This window comes from Danio rerio, chromosome 23, assembly GCF_049306965.1.
Source record: "Danio rerio strain Tuebingen ecotype United States chromosome 23, GRCz12tu, whole genome shotgun sequence".
Lineage (NCBI taxonomy): Eukaryota > Metazoa > Chordata > Actinopteri > Cypriniformes > Danionidae > Danio > Danio rerio.
In genome coordinates, this window is record NC_133198.1 from 39,887,501 (window position 1) to 39,907,659 (window position 20,159).

Consider the following 20,159-nt stretch of genomic DNA (forward strand, 5'->3'; position numbering starts at 1 on the left):
ATGTCCAGATCCTAGTGTGCGTGTGAAAGCCCAGGACAGCCTGAAGCGTATGCATTAGCAATGCAAAGACGCTTGTGTGTTCACACAGGCCTGCAGAACTCCCGAAGACTGAAAAACAAGCTTAAGATGATCATGGAATTTAAATAATTGCACGCAGGGATCCCACGGGCCATAGGCTTTCTGGAATATCATGGAATTTTAAAAGGTCTATTCCAGACATAATCCAGATATACTGTGCATCCGGAATTCATGTATTTCCTCAACATTCTACACACAATACCCCATAATGACAATGTGTAAAAAAAGAGTTTTTGAAATTGTTGCAAATTTATTAAAAATAAAAAACCTGAAAAATCACATGTGCAGAAGTATTCACAGCCTTTGCTCAATACTTTGTTGATGCACCTTTGGCAGCAATTACAGCTCCAATAGAGATTGTGATGATGCACAATCAGCTAAAATGTTGTTTAAAATGGTTTTAATGTAGTGGTGATATACACTTACCGGCCACTTTATTAGGTACACCGTACTAGTATCAGATTGGACCTCTTTTTGACATCAGAACTGTCTTAATCCTTCGTGGCATAGATTCAACAAGGTACTGGAACTATTCCACCAATATGGAGATTTTGGTCGATATTGTCATGATAGCATCACGCAGTTGCTGCAGATTTGTCTGCTGCTCATCCATGATGCGAATCTCTCCTTCCACCACATCCCAAAGGTGCTCTATTGGATTGAGATCTGGTGACTGTGCAAGCCATTTGAGTACTGTGAACTCATTGTCATGTTTTAAGAAACCAGTCTGAGATGATTTGCACTTTTTAACATGGCGTGTTATCCTGCTGGAAGTAGCCATCAGAAGATGTGTACACTGTGGTCATTAAGGGACTGACATGGTCAGCAATAATACTCAGGTAGGCTGTGGTGCCGACACAATGCTCAATAGGTACTAATGGGGCCAAAGTGTGCCAAGAAAATATCCATTACACTATTATACCACCACCACCAGCCTGAACCGTTAATAGAAGGCAGGTTGGATCCATGGTTTCATGTTGTTGTTGTCAAATTCTGACTCTATCATCTGAGTCTTGCAGCAGAAATCAAGACTCAACAGACCAGGCAACGTTTTTCCAATCTTCTATTGTCCAATTATGGTGAGCCTGTGCCAATTGTAGCCTCAGTTTCCTGTTCTTAGCTGACAGGAGTGGCACCCAGTGTGGTCTTCTGCTGCTGTAGCCCATCTGCCTCAAGGTTGGACATGTTGTGCGTTCAGAGATGCTCTTCTGCATACCTCGGTTGTATCAAGTGGTTATTTGAGTGACTGTTGCCTTTCTATCAGCTCAAACCAGTCACTTAACGTCAAGCCACGTTCAGAAATCACTTTTGTTCCCCATTCTGATGCTTGGTTTGAACTGCAGCAGATCGTCTTGACCATGTCTACATGTCTAAATACATTGAGTTGCTGCCATGTGGCAACAATCAGTTGGAGAAGTGTACCTAATAAAGTGGCCGGTGAGTGTATATTGCATTACTTAAAAAGGTTGAGGACATGTCCATGTGTTGCGCGATAAGTTGATGTATTGCTTATTGTGACATGCCTAACAATGACGTTTGCTGTTCGTTCAAACCACTTATTACTACTACTTAATTAAACTACTTATTACTACTACTTAATTAAACTACTTATTACTACTACTTAATTAAACTACTTATTACTACTACTTAATTAAACTACTTATTACTACTACTTAATTAAACTACTTATTACTACTACTTAATTAAACTACTTATTACTACTACTTAATTAAACTACTTATTACTACTACTTAATTAAATCAGCTGAAACAACTTTGGAAAAGCTTAATTGTTTTATGTTCAATCCACTTAAATTTGTAAAAAGTAGTATGTTAACTTAATTCCTTTATGTTGTCCCAACACAAATCAATTGCGTGGAACGCAGGTTTTTTTACATCGTGTAATATTGAGCTCATAAAAATTGTGAAAAAGTCATCTTCATATTGCACAGATTATCAGTTTATGTTAATTATAGATCATAATTCAGCTTGTTAGTCAGGGAACTTGACATTTGTGGCTTATAGTGAGAACTTTAAGTGCATGCTGCATAAAAGCATCGCAATACCCGTTTATAATTAGACTAATGATGTCACCAATGGCTTGATTCCCCATCCAATGTGCATCTATATTATTCTAATCCTAATCAGATAGTCTTGGATAATTCAGCGTGCGTTTGCATTAGTATGTTATAGGCAGAACACGCGAAGGATGTTTGGTCAGCAGCCAAGCTGTGAAACAACAGATGTGCCAAAGCCGTAAAGCTTGTCTGCTGCACGTTAGCCATAGACATCAGCTAATATGGAAAGATGTTGGAGATGTAGCAGCACTATCCATCTGGCAGTCCATCTGATTATGTCAGTCTCGGTGTCTGTTTTCAGTACGAGATGCATTTCAGTGTAAACCTGCCTCTCAGGTAAACCATTTAATGAGCTGTTGAAAGTGGCGGACTGACAGAAGGAAAAGAGACACTGCAATAAAGACAATGAAGAGTTTGCTGTGGGGTGTTTTAAAGGGAAAGTTCACCCAAAAATGACAATTCAGTCATCGTTTATTCATACTACACTTGTGATCAGGGCTTGACATTAACTTATTTGATCACCAGCCACTGAGGCTAGTGAATTTCTAACATTACTAGCCACTCGACATTTTCACTAGCCACTCTTTTCTTGTTGGGAAAATATATTTTGCTTAAATTTGACTTTGACATGCTAAAATTACTCGATTTCGATATTGTGTTATGTCCACATGCCTTCTCATTCATTTGACTTCTTGTGTGTATTGTGTATTAGCTTGCTCAGTGTGCATGTGCAAATGGATTGTCACAATGCACTCAGTTTTTATTTCACGACTTTTCAGGGCTCAAAATTAAGGATTTACCAAGTTTATCTCTGACAACACGAAATTAGTATTTCTTAGCCACAATTTTTTAATGTGTAAAAACAAGGAAAATACAGCTTTATAGGTGCACTTTAATTCAACAAAACTTTTCTTAAAAAAAAACACATTACATTTAACAAAACATTATTGTCATGTATCTAAGATATGCACAGTAATCTGTCCTGGCTAAAGGTCTCAGATTACCAGTTAACTACACATAAACGGGCAGTAATCTCCCATTAAAGCAATGTTATTGTAAAAAATATATAATTAAACCTTATTAACAAAAATAACTAAGCAAAAGTGAGCAGGTGAAACATACCATATTTGACAATGAAAGGATGATCACGCCCACACGGTTATGTGTATTTTTTTTTTAGTCTTCAGCTTTTGAAAGCAGCAGAACTGTTAGTGCACGATCATCACTCTGTGTCCAGTCTATTTCAAAGGGAACCGATCCCACCACTTGCACTTCCGCTAGGCACGATTGCATCCCGCAAGTAAACGGGAGCGCACATACTTTTTAACAGTCGCGCGCATCACACCACCTGTGCGCGAGTGGTCATCCTCTCCTTCGGTATTTACCTTCTTTTTTGCTGTTTTGCTTGCACGAACAGTTTTTTTTGTCAGTCGTGCTGCTTCTCGATTCCAATATCAAATTTGCACGAATATTGGGCCATGCTTATTGTCGAACCCTGCTTTTAAGAAAACTACAATTTTAAAATAATTTCCAACTATACAAAGTGGCTAGTGGAGGTGGCTGTCTAACCTGCCAGAGCTGAAATCTACCCGCATTTGATGGGTGTTAATGTAAAGCCCTGCTTGTGATGAACTAGTTTGACTTTCTTTCTTCTGCTGAACACAAAAGAAATTATTTTGTAGAATGCTGAAAATGTGTAACTATTGACTTCTATAGCATTTTGTCACCTTAGAATTATAAGGTTCTATCTGACATTTTTGTCAAAATTGAGTTATTGACATATTCTTATTAAATGCCAACTTATTTACATCATAGGATTGGGAGGTTATGTTTTTTTTTTATAAGTTGTTTACATTTTAAGACTTTTTATTTAAAAAACAAATGTTACACACATACTGTTTGCTATATGGAATGCAAAAACTTTGAAGCTCTATATCTCTAAATCATTCAGAGCACAGATAGAACCTTATTATTCCAAGGTGACGATTTGCCTTTAGTATGGAAGTCAGTGGTTACAGGTTGTCAGCTTTCTTCAAAATATCTTCTTTGATGTTTGACAAAATAAAGAAACTCATAAAGGCCTGAAACTAATTGGTTGAGAGTAAATAGGGCATAAATGAACATTTTTGGTTGAAACTAACCCGTTAAAGTAATAGTTTAAACACATATTGCCATTTATTCCCACTCAAGTGGTTCAATATCTTTATGTGTTTACTTTTTCTGTTCAGTCAATGGTAACAAGTTTTCAGCTTTCTTCAAATTATCTTCTTTGGTGTTCGACAGAATAAAGAAACTCATGAAGGTTTTGAACATCTCGAGAGTGAGTAAATAGTGAGTACAGTTTTGTTTTTGGTTAAAACTAACCTGTTAAAGGGATAGTTCACCCACACATAACAATTTATTTACCATTTATTCTCACTACAGCTGTTTAATATCTTTATGCGTTTACTTTTTCTGTTGAACACAAAAGAAGATATTTTGATAAATGCTCATATCCAGTAACCATTGACATCTATAGCAGGAAAAACAAATACTAGTCAATGGGTTACAGGTTTCCAACATTTGTCAAAGTGTGTTAAATAGAAGATAGAAACTCAAACAGGTTTGTGTCAATTGAAGGATGAGTTAAAGATGACAGAATTTTCAGCATTGGATGAAATATCCCTTTAAGTTTGCCATCTGTAGATGTAGTATTGTTTACTGGTCTCAAACTCATTTCCTGGAGGGCCGCAGCTCTGCTCAGTTTTGGTCCAACCTTGATCAAACACACCTGATCCAACTAATCAAGGTGATCAAGAGTACTAAGGACTATTAAGCAAGTGTGAGTTGGAGCTAAACTATGCAGAGCTTAGTTAGCTTGAGTTTGAGACCACTGGTTTAGATAATGTTTGCCTCAATAACATACAGCTTACACAAATGAAGAGACAGGTCAGTGGTTTGAGTCTCGGCTGGGTCAGTTGGCATTTCTTTTTGGAGTTTGCATGTTCTCCCCGTGTCGGCGTGGGTTTGCTTCCGGTGCTCCGGTTTCCCCCACAGTCCAAAGACACGCCGTACAGAATTGAATAAACTAAATTGGCAGTAGTGTATGAGTGTGTATGGATGTTTTCCAATACTGGGTTTGCAGCTAGAAGGGCATGCGCTGTGTAAAATATATGCTGGATAAGTTGGCGGTTCATTCTGCTGTGGTAATTACTGATGAATAAAGGGACTAAGCCAAAGGAAAATGAATGAATCTGTGCACATCATTATTTCTAAATTGGTGCTTACTGGTATGAGACTGGCCTGTTGCAAACTGCAATCATTCAACCATCCAGTCAAATCCTGCAGGGCAAAGGTCCCCGAGGTTTTTTAAAATTGTACTCTAGCTTGAAAAGTAAATCGTCAATAATTTCCATATCTTTACATCTCTAAATGTCTGCCTAAACATGGATTATCGGCTTACAAATACCTGCAATAATTTCCATATCTGTGGATCTATAAATATCTGCCTATATATAAATTACAACTGTTATATATACTATATATAATATACTATAAATAACGGCTCACAAATATAAAGAGTTATCAATATCGACTATAATTTCCCTTCATATCTGCCTAAATATGGATTATCGGTATACAAAAATGTAGAGTTATATATATCGGCAATAATTTTCATATCTATAGATCTCTAAATAGCTGACTAAATATAAATTACAACTACCTATAAGTTGCCTATATATAACAGCTCACAAATATAAAGAGTTATCAATATCGACTATTATTTCTCTATATATCTGGCTAAATATGGATTATCGGTTTACAAATACGAAGAGCTTATAAATATCGACAATAATTTCCATATCTATAGCTCTCTAAATGTGTGATTATATATCCATTATAATTGCCTTTATATATATATATATAACAGCTCACAAATATGAAGAGTTATCAATATCAACTAAAATTTCTCAAAAGATTTGCCCAAATATGGATTATTGGTTTACAAATATGAAGTTAAAAATATCGACAATAGTTTCCTTATCTATAGATCTCTAAATGTTTGCCTATATATATTTATTACAATTGCCTATATATAACGGCTCACAAATATAAATAGTTATCAATATCGACTATAATTTCCCTTCATATCTGCCTAAATATGGATTATCGGTTTACAAAAATGTAGTTATATATATCGGCAATAATTTTCATATTTATAGATCTAAATAGCTGACTAAATATAAAGTACAACTACCTATAAGTAGGCCCACACGGAATCTGTGCGCGCAGAATTCCGCAGATTTTTCGCAGAATTCCGCAGATTTCTAGCCCATTATTAATTCTGTTTTTTAACTTGAGTAAAAGTGTAAATCTGAATTTATTGAGTTTTTATTCAGTAATTTATTACTTTTTATTTAATATTTTAAGGGTTTAATTATGATACTTCGCTGGATACTCCCAAAATAATTCAGCAGAAATTCGCAGATTTTTACCAAAATTCTCCGCAGAAATAGCAAAAAACGTCCACAGATTCCGCCTGGCCCTGCCTATAAGTTGCCTATATATAACAGCCCACAAATATAAAGAGTTATCAATATCGACTATAATTTCTCAAAATATTTGCCTAAATATGGATTATCGGTTTACAAATAATGAGAGTTTATAAATATCGACAATAATTTCCATATCTATAGCTCTCTAAATGTGTGATTATATATCTATTATAATTGCCTATATATAACGGCTCACAAATATAAAGAGTTATCAATATCGACTATAATTTCTCTATATATCTGGCTAAATATGAATTATCGGTTTACAAATATGAAGTTAAAAATATCGACAATAGTTTCCTTATCTATAGATCTCTAAATGTCTGCCTAAATATATTTATTACAATTGCCTATATATAACGGCTCACAAATATAAAGAGTTATCAATATCGACTAAAATTTCTCTATATATCTGGCTAAATATGGATTATCGGTTTACAAACATGAAGTTGAAAATATCGACAATAGTTTCCTTATCTATAGATCTTTAAATGCCTGCCTATATATCAATTACAATGGCCTATATATAACAGCTCACAAATATCCGCTTACAAATATAAAGAGTAATAAATATCGGCAATAATTTCCATATCTATAACTCTCTAAGTGTTTGACTATACTTCGATTAGAATTGCCTATATATATATATATATATATATATATATATATATATATATATATATATATATATATATATATATATATATATACACATATATATATGGCTCACAAATATGATGAGTTATCAATATTGACTATATCGTATATTCCTTAATGGCTGTTTCTATAGATGAATGAAAAGGCAAACATATGGCTCCAGGAATAACAGATCTCTGTGCTTTTAAAGATGAGTGGCGTGCTGAAGGGGTAGAAGGAATATCAGCCCTCATTAGTCAGCGTTTTGATCCGCCGGGGCTTATGGTACATGTAAAACTGATTTGTTTTGATGTGTTTGCGCTGGATATGAGCTCTAATCAGATTAAGCTGAGAGGGATTTTTTAAAAATACTTCTGCCATCTCTTTTCACACACCAAATGAAGCTTTTTGTCAATGATTACTATGCGGAGAGAATGACTTGAGCTGTAATTACAGAGCTCGGGCTGCCTGTGTTTGATTTTTGCTGTAAATCTGGCCCTGGATCTGCGATAACCGCCAGATAGAGTGAAACAACAGCAGGAGGACAGGCTGTACTTTAAAGCACACTATGACTCATCCCGTCCACTTATCGTAACGCTCACATTGATCACATCGGACAGACTCGTGATGGCAGACAGACCTGATGGAAAATTTACACCAGTCCACAGGTGCAAATTCTACTGTTTTGCTTTGTTTTTTATTAATAGGTTAACATATATATTAATTATCCATTGATTTTTCATGCACTTTAATGGCACTAGCTGATTTGTTTGAATCTTGAAGATGTTGTGTGGCAGGATACGTCAATGAGTAGCTTGTGTGCTGATTGGAGCAAGCAAACTGTTTCATAAAATGATTTCTCTGAAAAAATTGAGTTAAGCAGACACCTAGAAAATAGTGCAGAATATTAAATCATTTTTGTGTGGAGTTTATATGTTCTCCCCCTCTTCGTGTGGGTTTCCTCTGGGTCCACAGTCCAAAGACATGCGCTGTAGGTGAATCGAATAAACTAAATTGGCCATACTGTATATGTGTGAATGTGAGTGTTTGGGTGTTTCCCGGTGTTGGGTTGCAGCTGAAAGGGCATCCCCCAAGTAAAACACATGCTGGATAAGTTGCAATTCATTCTGCTGTGGTGAACCCTGATTGTTAAATAGACTAAGCCACAGAAAAATCAATGAATGAAATTTTTGCAACATCATGGTACAATATTTTCCTACAACACTGCTCAAAAAGTTGCTCTGTGTAAAGCAAAACTTAACTTTGTTGATAAGAACAGCTGCCATACTTCGTATACTCTAAAACTTGATTCTGTAGCCCTATATATTAATAGCTAACAAATGTCTTTAAAAGGGTGGTACAGGGTGTATTTTTAAAGCTTGGTTCTGTTTATAAGATGCAATAATCGTGTGCTCATGCTTCACTTGTAAAATATCACATTATTTTTTCATATATCTTACTAGCTAACATGAAAACCACTGTCATATTTCCTAGTTCCTTCGAAAGCCCGCCCTTAAGAGGCTCTGATTGGTTTGCTTACACAATGTACTGTGATTCGCGGATCAGCTCCAAGTTACCAGGTCACGCCCCTACAAGCACGTGCTTTTGCGATGTATAAACAGTTGCTGAATCAGACAAAATAAAGAGCACACAGCTAAGCCTCGCGCCTGCTCTCTAGAATAAAATCTAACAAGTGTCTCACATATATTTGGGTTATAAGCATATAAAACGTTCAGATATCTTTTGTGAGTTTGTTATTTGAGATGTGGAACACAGATGACGTCTGCATAGGGAGACGCTGCTTGTGCTGCTAAAGATTGTGTGTTTACAGCGGTTTGACGGATAATTATAAATTTGTAGCTAAATTGTTAGCGGTGCCAAACAGCATTTCCCATTGTTTACATCTTTGTTTACGTCCTCACTACAACATACTATTAACGCTAGAAACTGTGCATGTTATAGATCAATTTTAACAATTAGAATACAGTTTGGTTGGAGCAGTTTTTAGCTGAATCCAGCACTGAACAAGAGAGATTCTGGAAGCTGTTCTTTGTCAAATGCTAGCTATATATTTATTATAGTTCTCTGGAACATAATTAAAATTAAAATTGTTAGCACTTCTCTCTTTGTGTTCTGTCCTTTATAAGCCACACTACAGAAACAGAAGAAGCTCTGTGGCAATAGCAGTGGTTGGACGGCATTTTAGCTTTCTCTGCTATAACATTACAGCTCCTCTGGCCACGCTCCTTTGCTTTGTGGGGTGTGTGCGCGTGGTGAATGTGTGTTACCTGAAGCGCTTGTGATCCCACTAGCCCGGATGTATTATAGTGGACCACCCCTTTAAATGTATTACTTCACTTTGTCTTTAAAACATATTTCAGTTGTTTAATCTTTTGATAAAATATAAAAAAACAAAATGTGTTTGATTACAATATGTTTTCTTCATTATGCTAAAGCTGCTTGATTTTCTTCAAACAGCAACACTCTTGCCACAAAACACATTAAAGCGAAAGTAATGAGCCCGATATTAAAAAAGTAAGGAGTAGAAAGTACAGATATTTGTGTAAAAATTTAAGGAGTAAAAGTAAAAATTTGTCAGAAAAATAAATAGTGAAGTAAAGTACTGATACCAGAAAAATCTACTTAAGTACAGTAATGAAGTATTTTTACTTTGTTATGTCCCATCTCTTACAGTCACATGCTTTAAAAACGCATGCAAATAATTATCTTGTTGGTAGATTTAAAGGTAATGTTTGCAATGAATCCACAAAGCAATTACAGTTGAAGTCAGAATTATTAACCCCCTTTGATTGTTTTCTTTTTAAAATATTTCCCAAATGATGTTTAACAGAGGAAGGAAATTTTGGCAGTATGTCTGATAATATTTTTTCTTCTGGAGAAAGTCTTATTTGTTTTATTTCGGCTACAATAATAATTTTTTAAATTCTATTAGAAGGACAAAATTATTAGCCCCTTTAAGCATTTTTTTTTCGATAGTCTACAGAACAAACTATCATTATACAATAACTTGCCTAATTACCCTAACCTGCCTAGTTAACCTAATTAACCTAGTTAAGTCTTTAAATGTTACTTAAAGCTGTATAGAAGTGTCTTGATAAATATCTAGTCAAATATTATTTACTGTCATCATGGCAAAGATAAAATAAATCAATTACAAATGAGTTATTCAAACTATTATGTTTAGAAATGTGTAAAAAAAATCTCTTTGTTAAATAGAAATTGGGGAAAAAAATAAACAGGGGGCTAATAATTCTGACTTCAAATGTTTGTTTTGAAGTGTGGCTCCTGTTCAACTACAATAACATCTCAGGATCGCACAACCTGGAATGTGATTATTGCATGTGCGCACATTGCGATATCAATGCCAAAACAATATATGGTGCAGCCCTAGTACAAACTGTATTTTCTAAATCCCTAAACCCAACCCTTAGTTTTTTTATTTCCTGAGGAATTTCTGTATTATTCTTTATGAATTTTAAGCCTTTTAAAAAAACAGACGCATGGTGCAATGTCCCCATAAGTCATCTACTTCTTGTAATACTTTCCACAAGTTCACACTTACAGATGTTTGAATTAATAAAGTGCATTTCAAAAGTTCATGCTTAGATATGCTTGACGCTATTAGGAGCTTTGGCATGTTGTCCCGGGAGAGAACCCTGAGCTCTGAGATAATTAAGTCCAGGGCTCCTGCCTGGTCAATAAGCATATAAGGGGGTCCAAGATCAGGTAGGTCTTGAGAGCTTCTCCTGGTAACGGAGGAAAAGGAGGAGATTGGGTGGAAGGGGGGATTCTTCCAAAATGAAGATAAGGTAGTAGGGCAAAATCGGTCTAGTTATTGTAAGCTTGAATCAATCTGATTGGATTTTTGGCCAGCCACGATCAATCATATCATGTGCTCTTCTCGAAATTAGTTTGTAAAACTTCACTTGACATGCTGTCCGGGGAGATTGCTTTGAGCTTAGAAAAAACACCCTAACTCGTGTTATTTCCCCTGTCAGGAAAGATAGAGCTCTATGGGTCCGAGTGAAGTGTCTAGTCTGGCCTCAGAATGCTCCACCATTAAGTAAATATTGTTTTTAGAAAAAGCTTTTTGTATTTAAAGCTGAGGGATACTGAAGTCATGAGATAATAGAGGTTGGACGAGCTTGATATTTATGGGGGTTTGATCTTATTGGACAATAGAAAGATCAATAAGTCAATGACGCATTAGAATTGTCGAAACATCCGCGCATGCTCCTACCCAAAAATTGTTTATAAAACATCATCTGTCATAAGCATGTAACTTGACTGATATGCCACATAAACATGCACACACACACACACACACACCCTGGAGCAGTGGGCAGCTTTTTTTTCCCTCACCACCTGGGAGGCAGTGCCTTGCTCAAGGGTCTCACCTCTGCCATGGTATTGAAGGTGGTAGAGAGTGTTTGTACATTCACTCACACCTACAATCCCTGGCAGTACTGAGACTCAAACCTGCAATCTTTGGATCACAGTTTCGACTCTCTGACCAGCAAGCCACAGATGCGCAGTAGTGCTCAAACTGGATGCGATTGCTGGTGCCTCAAGATACATAAACCAAGTAGTGCATACACTTGAAGCTGTTATGCAAGAACTACCTGTATATAGAATACTATACTCTATCACTACATTATCACTATACTGTTCACCAGAGGTCACCAAACTTGTTCTTGATGGGCTGGTGTCCTGCAGAGTTTAGTTTCAACCTTAAACAAACATACCTGATCAGGCAAATCAAGGTTATACTAGGCATACTTGAAACTTCCAGGCAGGCAAGTTGGAGCTAAACTCTGCAGGGACACCAGCTCTCCAGGACTAAGATTGGTGACTCCTGCTATACACTATTATACTTTATCAACATGAATTGATTGGTGAAACAACAAACAGCCACCCATAAATAGTCTGTAAACAAAGAATCGGGCTGTCTTTGAGTCCAATTGCAATCCATTTTTTATGCGCTATGCTCGCTGACTTCCCTGTTTTGTTCCAATGGATGTAGGTCATTGATTAAATTAAACAAGAGTCCACTACTGGTGGAACATCTTGAAAGGGTTTAAATGGAATGCCCTAAACCCGGGGTGCCCAAACTCTGTCCTGTAGAGCCGTTGTCCTGCAGATTTTAGCTCCAACTTGCCTCAACACACCTGCAAGGATGTTTCTAGAAAGCCGAGTAAGAGCTTGATTAGCTAGCCCAGGTGCGTCTGATTGGGGTTGAAGCTTAAATCTGCAGGACACCGGTACTCCAGGACCAGGATTGGTGAACCCTGATATACACTATTATACTTCATTGACATGGATTGATGAGGGAAACAACAAACAGTCACCCACAAATAGTCTACAAACAAAAAATCAGGCTGTCTTTGAGTTGCATTCCAGTCCAATTGCAATCCAATTTTTTTATGCGTGCGCTTCATTCGCTGACTTCCCTCTTTTTTGTTCCAATGGATGTAGGTCATTGATTACATAAAACAAGAGTCCACTACTGGCAGAACATCTGAAAGGGTTTAAATGGAATATCCTAAACCAGGAGTTCTCAAACTCTGCCCTGGAGGGCCGGTGTCCTGCAGATTTTAGCTCCAACTTGCCTCAACACACCTGCAAGGATGTTTCTAGTAGATGCTTAGCTGGTCCAGGTGTGTCTGATTGGGGTTGGAGCTAAAATCTGCAGGACACCGGCCCTCCAGGACCAAAATTGAGAACCCCAACTCTAAACCTTTGATCACTTGGGAAGTAGACTGTTGTGACGTCACTGTCACATTGCATTCTGGGACATATTGGTGCTGCACTGGACATATGGATCAGACTCGCTCCCTTTGTTAAAATTGTACGATCAATGGCATGTCCACATAAGCTTCTCACCATAATTTGATGAAGTGGAATGCAATAATCCAATGGTGGTAGAGATTTCCCTGAGGGAACAAGGGAACAGAAGTGTATTTCTAAAAGTGGACTGAAATGCAGCCATTGAGTTGACATGAACAATGGTTAAAGTTACTTATTATATGGCTGTCTGCAATACTCGATCCAGGTATGTTATTCCAGAAAAACAACCGCTGAATAACACAGGCTCATCCGGAAACTTTAAATCACCTTGACCGCCAGTAAATCCCTTCACATCCATAAATACTTGTCTGTTTCTGTTTGACTATTTGTTGCCATCTTGTGACAAGGTAATACATAGGTTAGTGCAAGACTGTCACAAGCTTAACGTGGTTGTGTCATGGAAGAAAGGGAAAACCGGGAGGGGTGAGGGTGTTTTTGTTTGCCTTTAATGAAAAAACGTCTAACCTATTACGACTTAAAACATTGTTTAGTGTCCAATTTTTAGATTTTGTGGCAATCACCATGTACATTTTTTTTAGAAAGTACATCCAGGAGGTTGTTTTCCCAGAATAAAGCCCTTTAGTCTTACACAACAGCCGTCTGCGGTTGCACCATCTTGTGAATAAATAATAATTAGAATAATGTATGCAGCTGTTTTTAATTCAATACATAGTACTAAGTAATACATAGGCTAGTGGAGGACTGATTTAGGCAAACGGCCCAAATGTGTCCTCATGGTGTTCATGCCGCCCTAACGCAAGTGAAGTGAGACAGGGGGGTTAGTATTGCATAAGAAAGAGTAGAGCGTGAGGGGTGGGTGGATTGGTATGGTGGTCGCAGACAAAAGTGAAGAGCGGAGTGGGGAGTGTTGTCTCGTGGACGATAGTGACAGACCACTGTTTTTGTCAGCTTTGCCTTTATTGAAAGAATGGCTAAACTACAGCATCAAGAATGAGTGACCAACAGAAAACGATAATACAAAAAAGGCAATCATTCTGCCTCCTGATCATTGCTTTGAGCAATAAATATGGAAGTTTTGTCAGCAGCTGTTGTCCAAATCTTTAATGTACACATTTGTACCAAGTTCAATTGAGCCGTGGATAGTTCCAACATTATAATGTCACGCAGTTGTACCAACCACTTGCACGTGTCCAGGTTAAGCCAGCCAGCCAGCCAAACAGCTGTGGTAAGATTCAACGTAGAATCATCACTACGAAAGGATTCACCGGTACAGGATATTCAATCACTTTAGATAAGATAACACACACTTTATTACAAATTGTCAGCACTGCTGAAATATATTTTTAATGCCTATGTTAGATTTGGTATCATTTTGACAACAAGGGAGTCAACTGACATCAAATCAACCTTAATTATGTTTTAAAGAGAGCTCAGAGTATCTTATACACCCCGGATCACCTATTGTACTGTTTCAGCCGCTGCCATCAGGACGTCGTTTAAGGGTGCTTTCACTCGATTCTTTTGTTCCAAAACAGGGATTAAAATTGTTTCAATGTTGTGTTGTGTTCTTGGTGCGCTTCGCTTTCACACGGCAAAGTTTCTAAAGGGACCGAAATAGCTAAAAGAAGTCACATGCGAGTAAACTTGGTCATGGTTTATTTTGCAGAGTCCCAATCAGCTGTTATGCATCCTTATTTTAATTTATGACGATGTGCAATAAGATAATATAAGCGAAAGCTGCACTTTAATTTTGAATGGTGACACCCACAGACATTCCCACAATATGTAAATCAGAGGTAAGACTTACCCATACATAGCCGTTGCATTATAGGCTTTACATTATAGAGAGACATAACAGGTAAACCAAGACTGCTGTTCGGTCAAAAACAGATAGACAGCTCTCGTTATTAGTTAACATGCTTTCACTTTGGTATTTGACATGAAACGCACATTTATTGATAGGAATGACATCCTGACCTACTCATAATTCTCTCTTTATGTAGCCATGTATGTTTACATACCTTTCATACACTGGGATATAGCCAGGTTCAGATCGTATCGCTTTCTCACTACAATCGATCCGCTCCAGAGTTCGTTCCAATCGAGCCGAGACCACTTCATTCAGGCGATTTCAGACAGGTTGTTTTGGCGCGAATCTGAGCGCGATTGCTGGATTCACATACGCCAAACGAAACTAACTGGGGAATCGCGCCAGGTCCTGAAACAAAAGTCTAGGTGTGAAAGTATCCTTAGAGTTCCTATTTGCAGGACAAATAGAATTAGGAATTCTTTTATAATGGTGGTCATTAGGTCAATAAATGAGTCCAGCGGGATGGGGGAAGCATCTAAAAAATTATGTCTTGTATGATGTGTGATAAGATTTTGGTAATGTGTACTGTGTAATGTGTACCTGTGTTATGGCACCTTGCTGCAATTTTAGTTTTCCTATATTGGATAATGAAGTTGAGTCTGAGTCAATTAGCATTTTTAATGTGTTTTTTTTGTTGTTGTTGTAATTTTATTAAGAGGAACCTAACACTCTTCTGTATTTTATACCCTGTACTCTGACAAAAACGATTTTTGCAACAGCTTATATGGGCTGAATTTAAACAAACAAATTGAGTAATTTGAATTTGTTTGTTTTATTCCAGCTGTTATAAATTGTTTGCAACCACTTGCCTTAAATAAATGTAGTAAATCCAATAATTTTTTTTACTGTACCTGTGATTGAAGAATGAGCCGAGTGCATGTGCTGAAGTTTGTGCTGTTGTTGACGAGACACTGTTGTCTGCCTCTGTCTTTAGGGGGAGCTGTTGAGCCCGTGCCGCTGTGACGGCTCCGTGCGCTGCACTCATCAGCCGTGTCTGATCCGCTGGATCAGTGAAAGAGGCTCCTGGAGCTGCGAGCTCTGCTACTTCAAGTACCAGGTCCTGGCCATCAGCACCAAGAACCCACTGCAGGTAAAGCTCCGGCTGAGGGATCTGGGTCAGGCTGATCTGCGCTATTTATAGACGTGTACAGTTGAAGTCATAATTATTAGCCCTCTTGTGATTTTTTTTTTTATTCTTCAAATATTTCCCAAATGATGTTCAACAGAGCAAGGAAATTTTCACAGTATGTCTGATAACATTTTTTCTTCTAGAGAAAGTCTTTTTTTGTTTTATTTCGGCTACAATAAAAGCAGTTTTTAATATTTTAAACATAATTTCAAGGTCAAAATTATTATCCCCCTTAAGCTATATTCTTTTCGATAGTCTACAGAACAAATCTTCGTTATACAATGACTTGCCTAATTACCCTAACCTGCCTAGTTAACCTAACTAACCTAGTTAAGCCTTTAAATGTCACTTTAAGCTGTATAGAAGTGTCTTGAAAAATATCTAGTCAAATATTATTTACTGTCATCATGACAAAGATCAAATAAATCAATTATTAGAAACATGTTATTAAAACTATTATGTTTAGAAATGTGTTGAAAAAAATCTCTCCGTTAAACAGAAATTTGGTGAAAAATTAACAGGGGTCTAATAATTCTGACATGAGCTGTAGAGTACAGTGTGTTTTTGCGCTGTGTGTTTCAGTGGCAGGCCATCTCTCTGACGGTGATCGAGAAGGTGCAGATCGCCGCCATCATCCTGGGCTCACTCTTCCTCATCGCCAGTATCTCGTGGCTGGTCTGGTCTTCTCTCAGCCCGTCTGCTAAGTGGCAGCGCCAGGACCTGCTCTTCCAGATCTGCTATGGCATGTACGGCTTCATGGACATTGTGTGCATAGGTGAGAAGTCCAGCTCCATTGTGGTTATAATGTTTAATTAATACGTGGTTAGCACTGTCGCCTCACAGCAAGAAGGTCGCTGGTTCAAGTCTCGGCTGGGTCAGTTGGCATTTCTGTGTGGAGTTTGCATGTTCTTCCCATGTTGGCGTGGGTTTCCTCTGGGTGCTCCGGTTTCCCTCACAGTCCAAAGACGTGTGCTTTAGGTGAATTGAATAAGCTAAATTGGCCGTAGCGTATGAGTGTGAATAAGAGTGTATGGATGTCTCCTAGTACTGGGCTGCAGCTGTAAGAGCATCCATTATGTAAAACAAATGCGGAGTAAGTTGGCGGTTCTTTCCGCTGTGGCGACCCCTGATTTATAAAAGAGACTAAGCTGAAAAGAAAATGAATGAATGAATGAATTGGGTTGCACGGTGGCTCAGTGGTTAGCACTGTTGCCCCACAGCAAGAAGGTCACTGGTTCGAGTCTCGGTTGTGCCAGTTGGCTTTTCTATGTGGAGTTTGCATGTTCTACCTGTGTTTGCGTAAGTTTCCTCCTGGTGGTCTGGCTTCCCCCACAGTCCAAAGGCATGCGCTATAAGTAAATCAGATTAGCTAAATTGGCCATAGTATGAGTGTGTGTGAGAATGTGAGTGTTTGGGTGTTTCCCGGTACTGGGTTGCGGGCATCCACTGTTTAAAACAAATGATGGAATAGTTGGCGATTCATGCTGCTGTGGCAACCTTTAATAATTAAAGGAACTTAGCTAAAAAGAAAATGAATAATTGAATTGGGTGGCATAGTGGCTCAGTGGTTAGCACTGTCGTCTTACAGCATGAAGGTCGCTGGTTTGAGTCCCAGCTGGGCCAGTTGGCATTTCTGTGTGGAGTTTGCATGTTCTTTCCATGTTCGCATGGGTTTCCCTCAGGTGCTCCTAGCAGACATGTGCTATACAGTAGGTGAATTGGATGAACTAAATTGGCCATAGTGTATGAGTGTTAGGGTGTTTCCCTGTACTGGTTTGAGGCTGAAAGGGCATCCGCTTTGTAAAACATACAGTATGCCGGAATAGTTGGCGGTTCACTCTGCTGTGGCAACCCCTTATAAATAATGGATTAAGCTGAAGGAAAGTGACTGAATAATTGTGGAATTAATAATGATCAGTTATTTTTAATCGTTGTTATTATTACTTATATTATAACTTGATAATAACTTTGAATTTGTGCGTTTTGTTTATTCGTTGACATGATGACATGATTTTTTGGAATGCTAAGAATCTAAAAAACGGGTTTCAAGGTGGAAGTTTTTGAAAAGGTTTATGGTAAAGTCCGTGTAAACACCCGAAAACAAGAGTCTTTGAAAGCGATGATGTCATGAGCTTGCATAGTACATGTTTACGGGAGTGTGGGTTACCAGCGAGCACAAACTACACTGTAAAAAATTCAGGGTTCCAAGCAGTTCATTCCTGTCATCCCAACCCAAATCGATTAAGTTAACCTAAAAAAAATGAAGCAGATTGAACATGAAACTATTAATGTGTTCCAAAAAATCTCAATAATTGTGGTTTTTTAAGTTGTATGTATGTAATCAATGACACACATTCATCTCTACCCCCCCTCAGGCCTTATAATCCATGAGGGCTCGTCCGTGTACAGAATCTTCAAGCGCTGGCAGGCTGTGAATCAGCAGTGGAAAGTGTTGAACTATGAGAAGTCGAAGGACTTGGGTGACCCGTTGAGCTCCAGCAGTAAGGCGGGTGGCCGCGGCTCTCGCAGTAACCCTCACGGCCTGGCCAGCGGCAGCAGGGGCGCGCAGCGGGTGCGCAGGTTAAGGACTATCCTCAACCATCACTGCGGATACACCATCCTGCACATCCTCAGCCAACTGCGGCCCAGCGACCCGCGCCTCGGCACCGCCACCAACCGCGAAGTGGTCATGCGGGTCACCACTGTATGAGACGCCAACAAAACACACAATGCTGTCTCACGGCAATTCGTAACTTTTGATTTAGTGGCTAATTCGTATGATCTCATTCGTATGATTTACTACGATTTCCCCCAATGTTGGTTGGGTTTGGAGCCATGCCTCCTTTCAAAAATCGTCAATTTTCGTACAAATGACTAAATTAGCCACTAAACTGACAAAACGTAAAATAGTTACGTTTCCTCGTGAGACCAGGCTGGCGTTTCAGACTCCAAGCGCCTTTTCCAAGAGGATTTTCCTTGCATTGCGACAGGACTACAGACGGACAATGCGTAAGACATTGGTTTCTATTGGCGAGACTCGTGGTCTAGCTACACTATTGCATTTTTAAGTTTGATCTCCTCTCGCCCGGTGTTGTTTTTTTTAAATCGCTAACGATTTTTAAAAGCGCTTTGATTTTCTAAGGGAGAATGGTTCGATGTATTATGGTGACTCATTACGGACCTGTTTGTTGTAAATGATGTTTACGAATGCTTCTGACCATAACCAAACGATCACGACACAATAACCAGGTGAAGCCAGAATTGTTACATACGAAAACTATTATCGAAAGGGGAGGGTGCAATAAGACGTAATAAGAATATACAGAGAACAAAAAAAAGACGTAAACGTTTCAAAAAAGAATTTGATCTTCTCTGCAATAAAGATACCTGTAAATTTTACAGTGACCTTTGCATGAGGGTGTAGAGTTTTATGCCTCCTCGAACACATGGACATGATGAATTTTGTTTTATTCAGAATGGTGCTCGTTTGAATAAACACTACTATTCATCTGCTGTTTGTCAAATGCATCGTAACACAAAAGGCTTTTGTTGGATCTAAGTGGGTTATTCTTACTAATACACATCTGTTCGCTACTGCTTTGTTTGCTGTTTGGAGCGAAACCTTTAAGCAGTCGCTCAATTGCAAACTGAGCCTGCTTTTGAATGTGAACCGCAATCATTTTTACCATACAGCACACAAGTAACAGCTATATCACTCTGCAGCCAAAGACCGGTTACTCACTGAAACGAAGCAGGGCTGAGCCTAGTTCGTACCTGTATGGGAGACCACATGGGAAAACTACCATATTTTCCGCACTATAAGGCGCACCAGATTATAAGATGCAGTCTTAATTATGGGGTCTATTTCTGTACTTAACCCATACATAAGGCACACTGTATTATGTATTATGTATTATAAGGCGCACGCTAAAAAATACAGTCTACAAAAAAGGTAATGGAAGCAAAACAGTAATTTAGTTTAGCTTTATTGTACTATGTACAATA

General features: G+C 38.1%; 1 protein-coding gene and 1 non-coding gene across 2 annotated transcripts in view; both read left to right on the forward strand.

The window, feature by feature from the left end:
* marchf9 (membrane-associated ring finger (C3HC4) 9) overlaps positions 1-19,667 on the forward strand; it is a 30,018-nt gene extending 10,351 nt beyond the window's left edge. Inside the window, exons 2-4 of the mRNA XM_001339809.10 lie at positions 15,960-16,115; positions 16,737-16,929; positions 18,530-19,667. Of these exons, the coding sequence (XP_001339845.1) occupies positions 15,960-16,115; positions 16,737-16,929; positions 18,530-18,864 (684 nt within the window). The 3' untranslated portion in view covers positions 18,865-19,667. The remainder of the gene's footprint in view (positions 1-15,959; positions 16,116-16,736; positions 16,930-18,529) is intronic.
* mir2191 (microRNA mir-2191) lies at positions 11,723-11,832 on the forward strand. The gene has a single exon (NR_030654.2). It is a non-coding gene; the product is annotated as a microRNA mir-2191 (primary transcript).
* Positions 19,668-20,159: the final 492 nt, after the last annotated feature.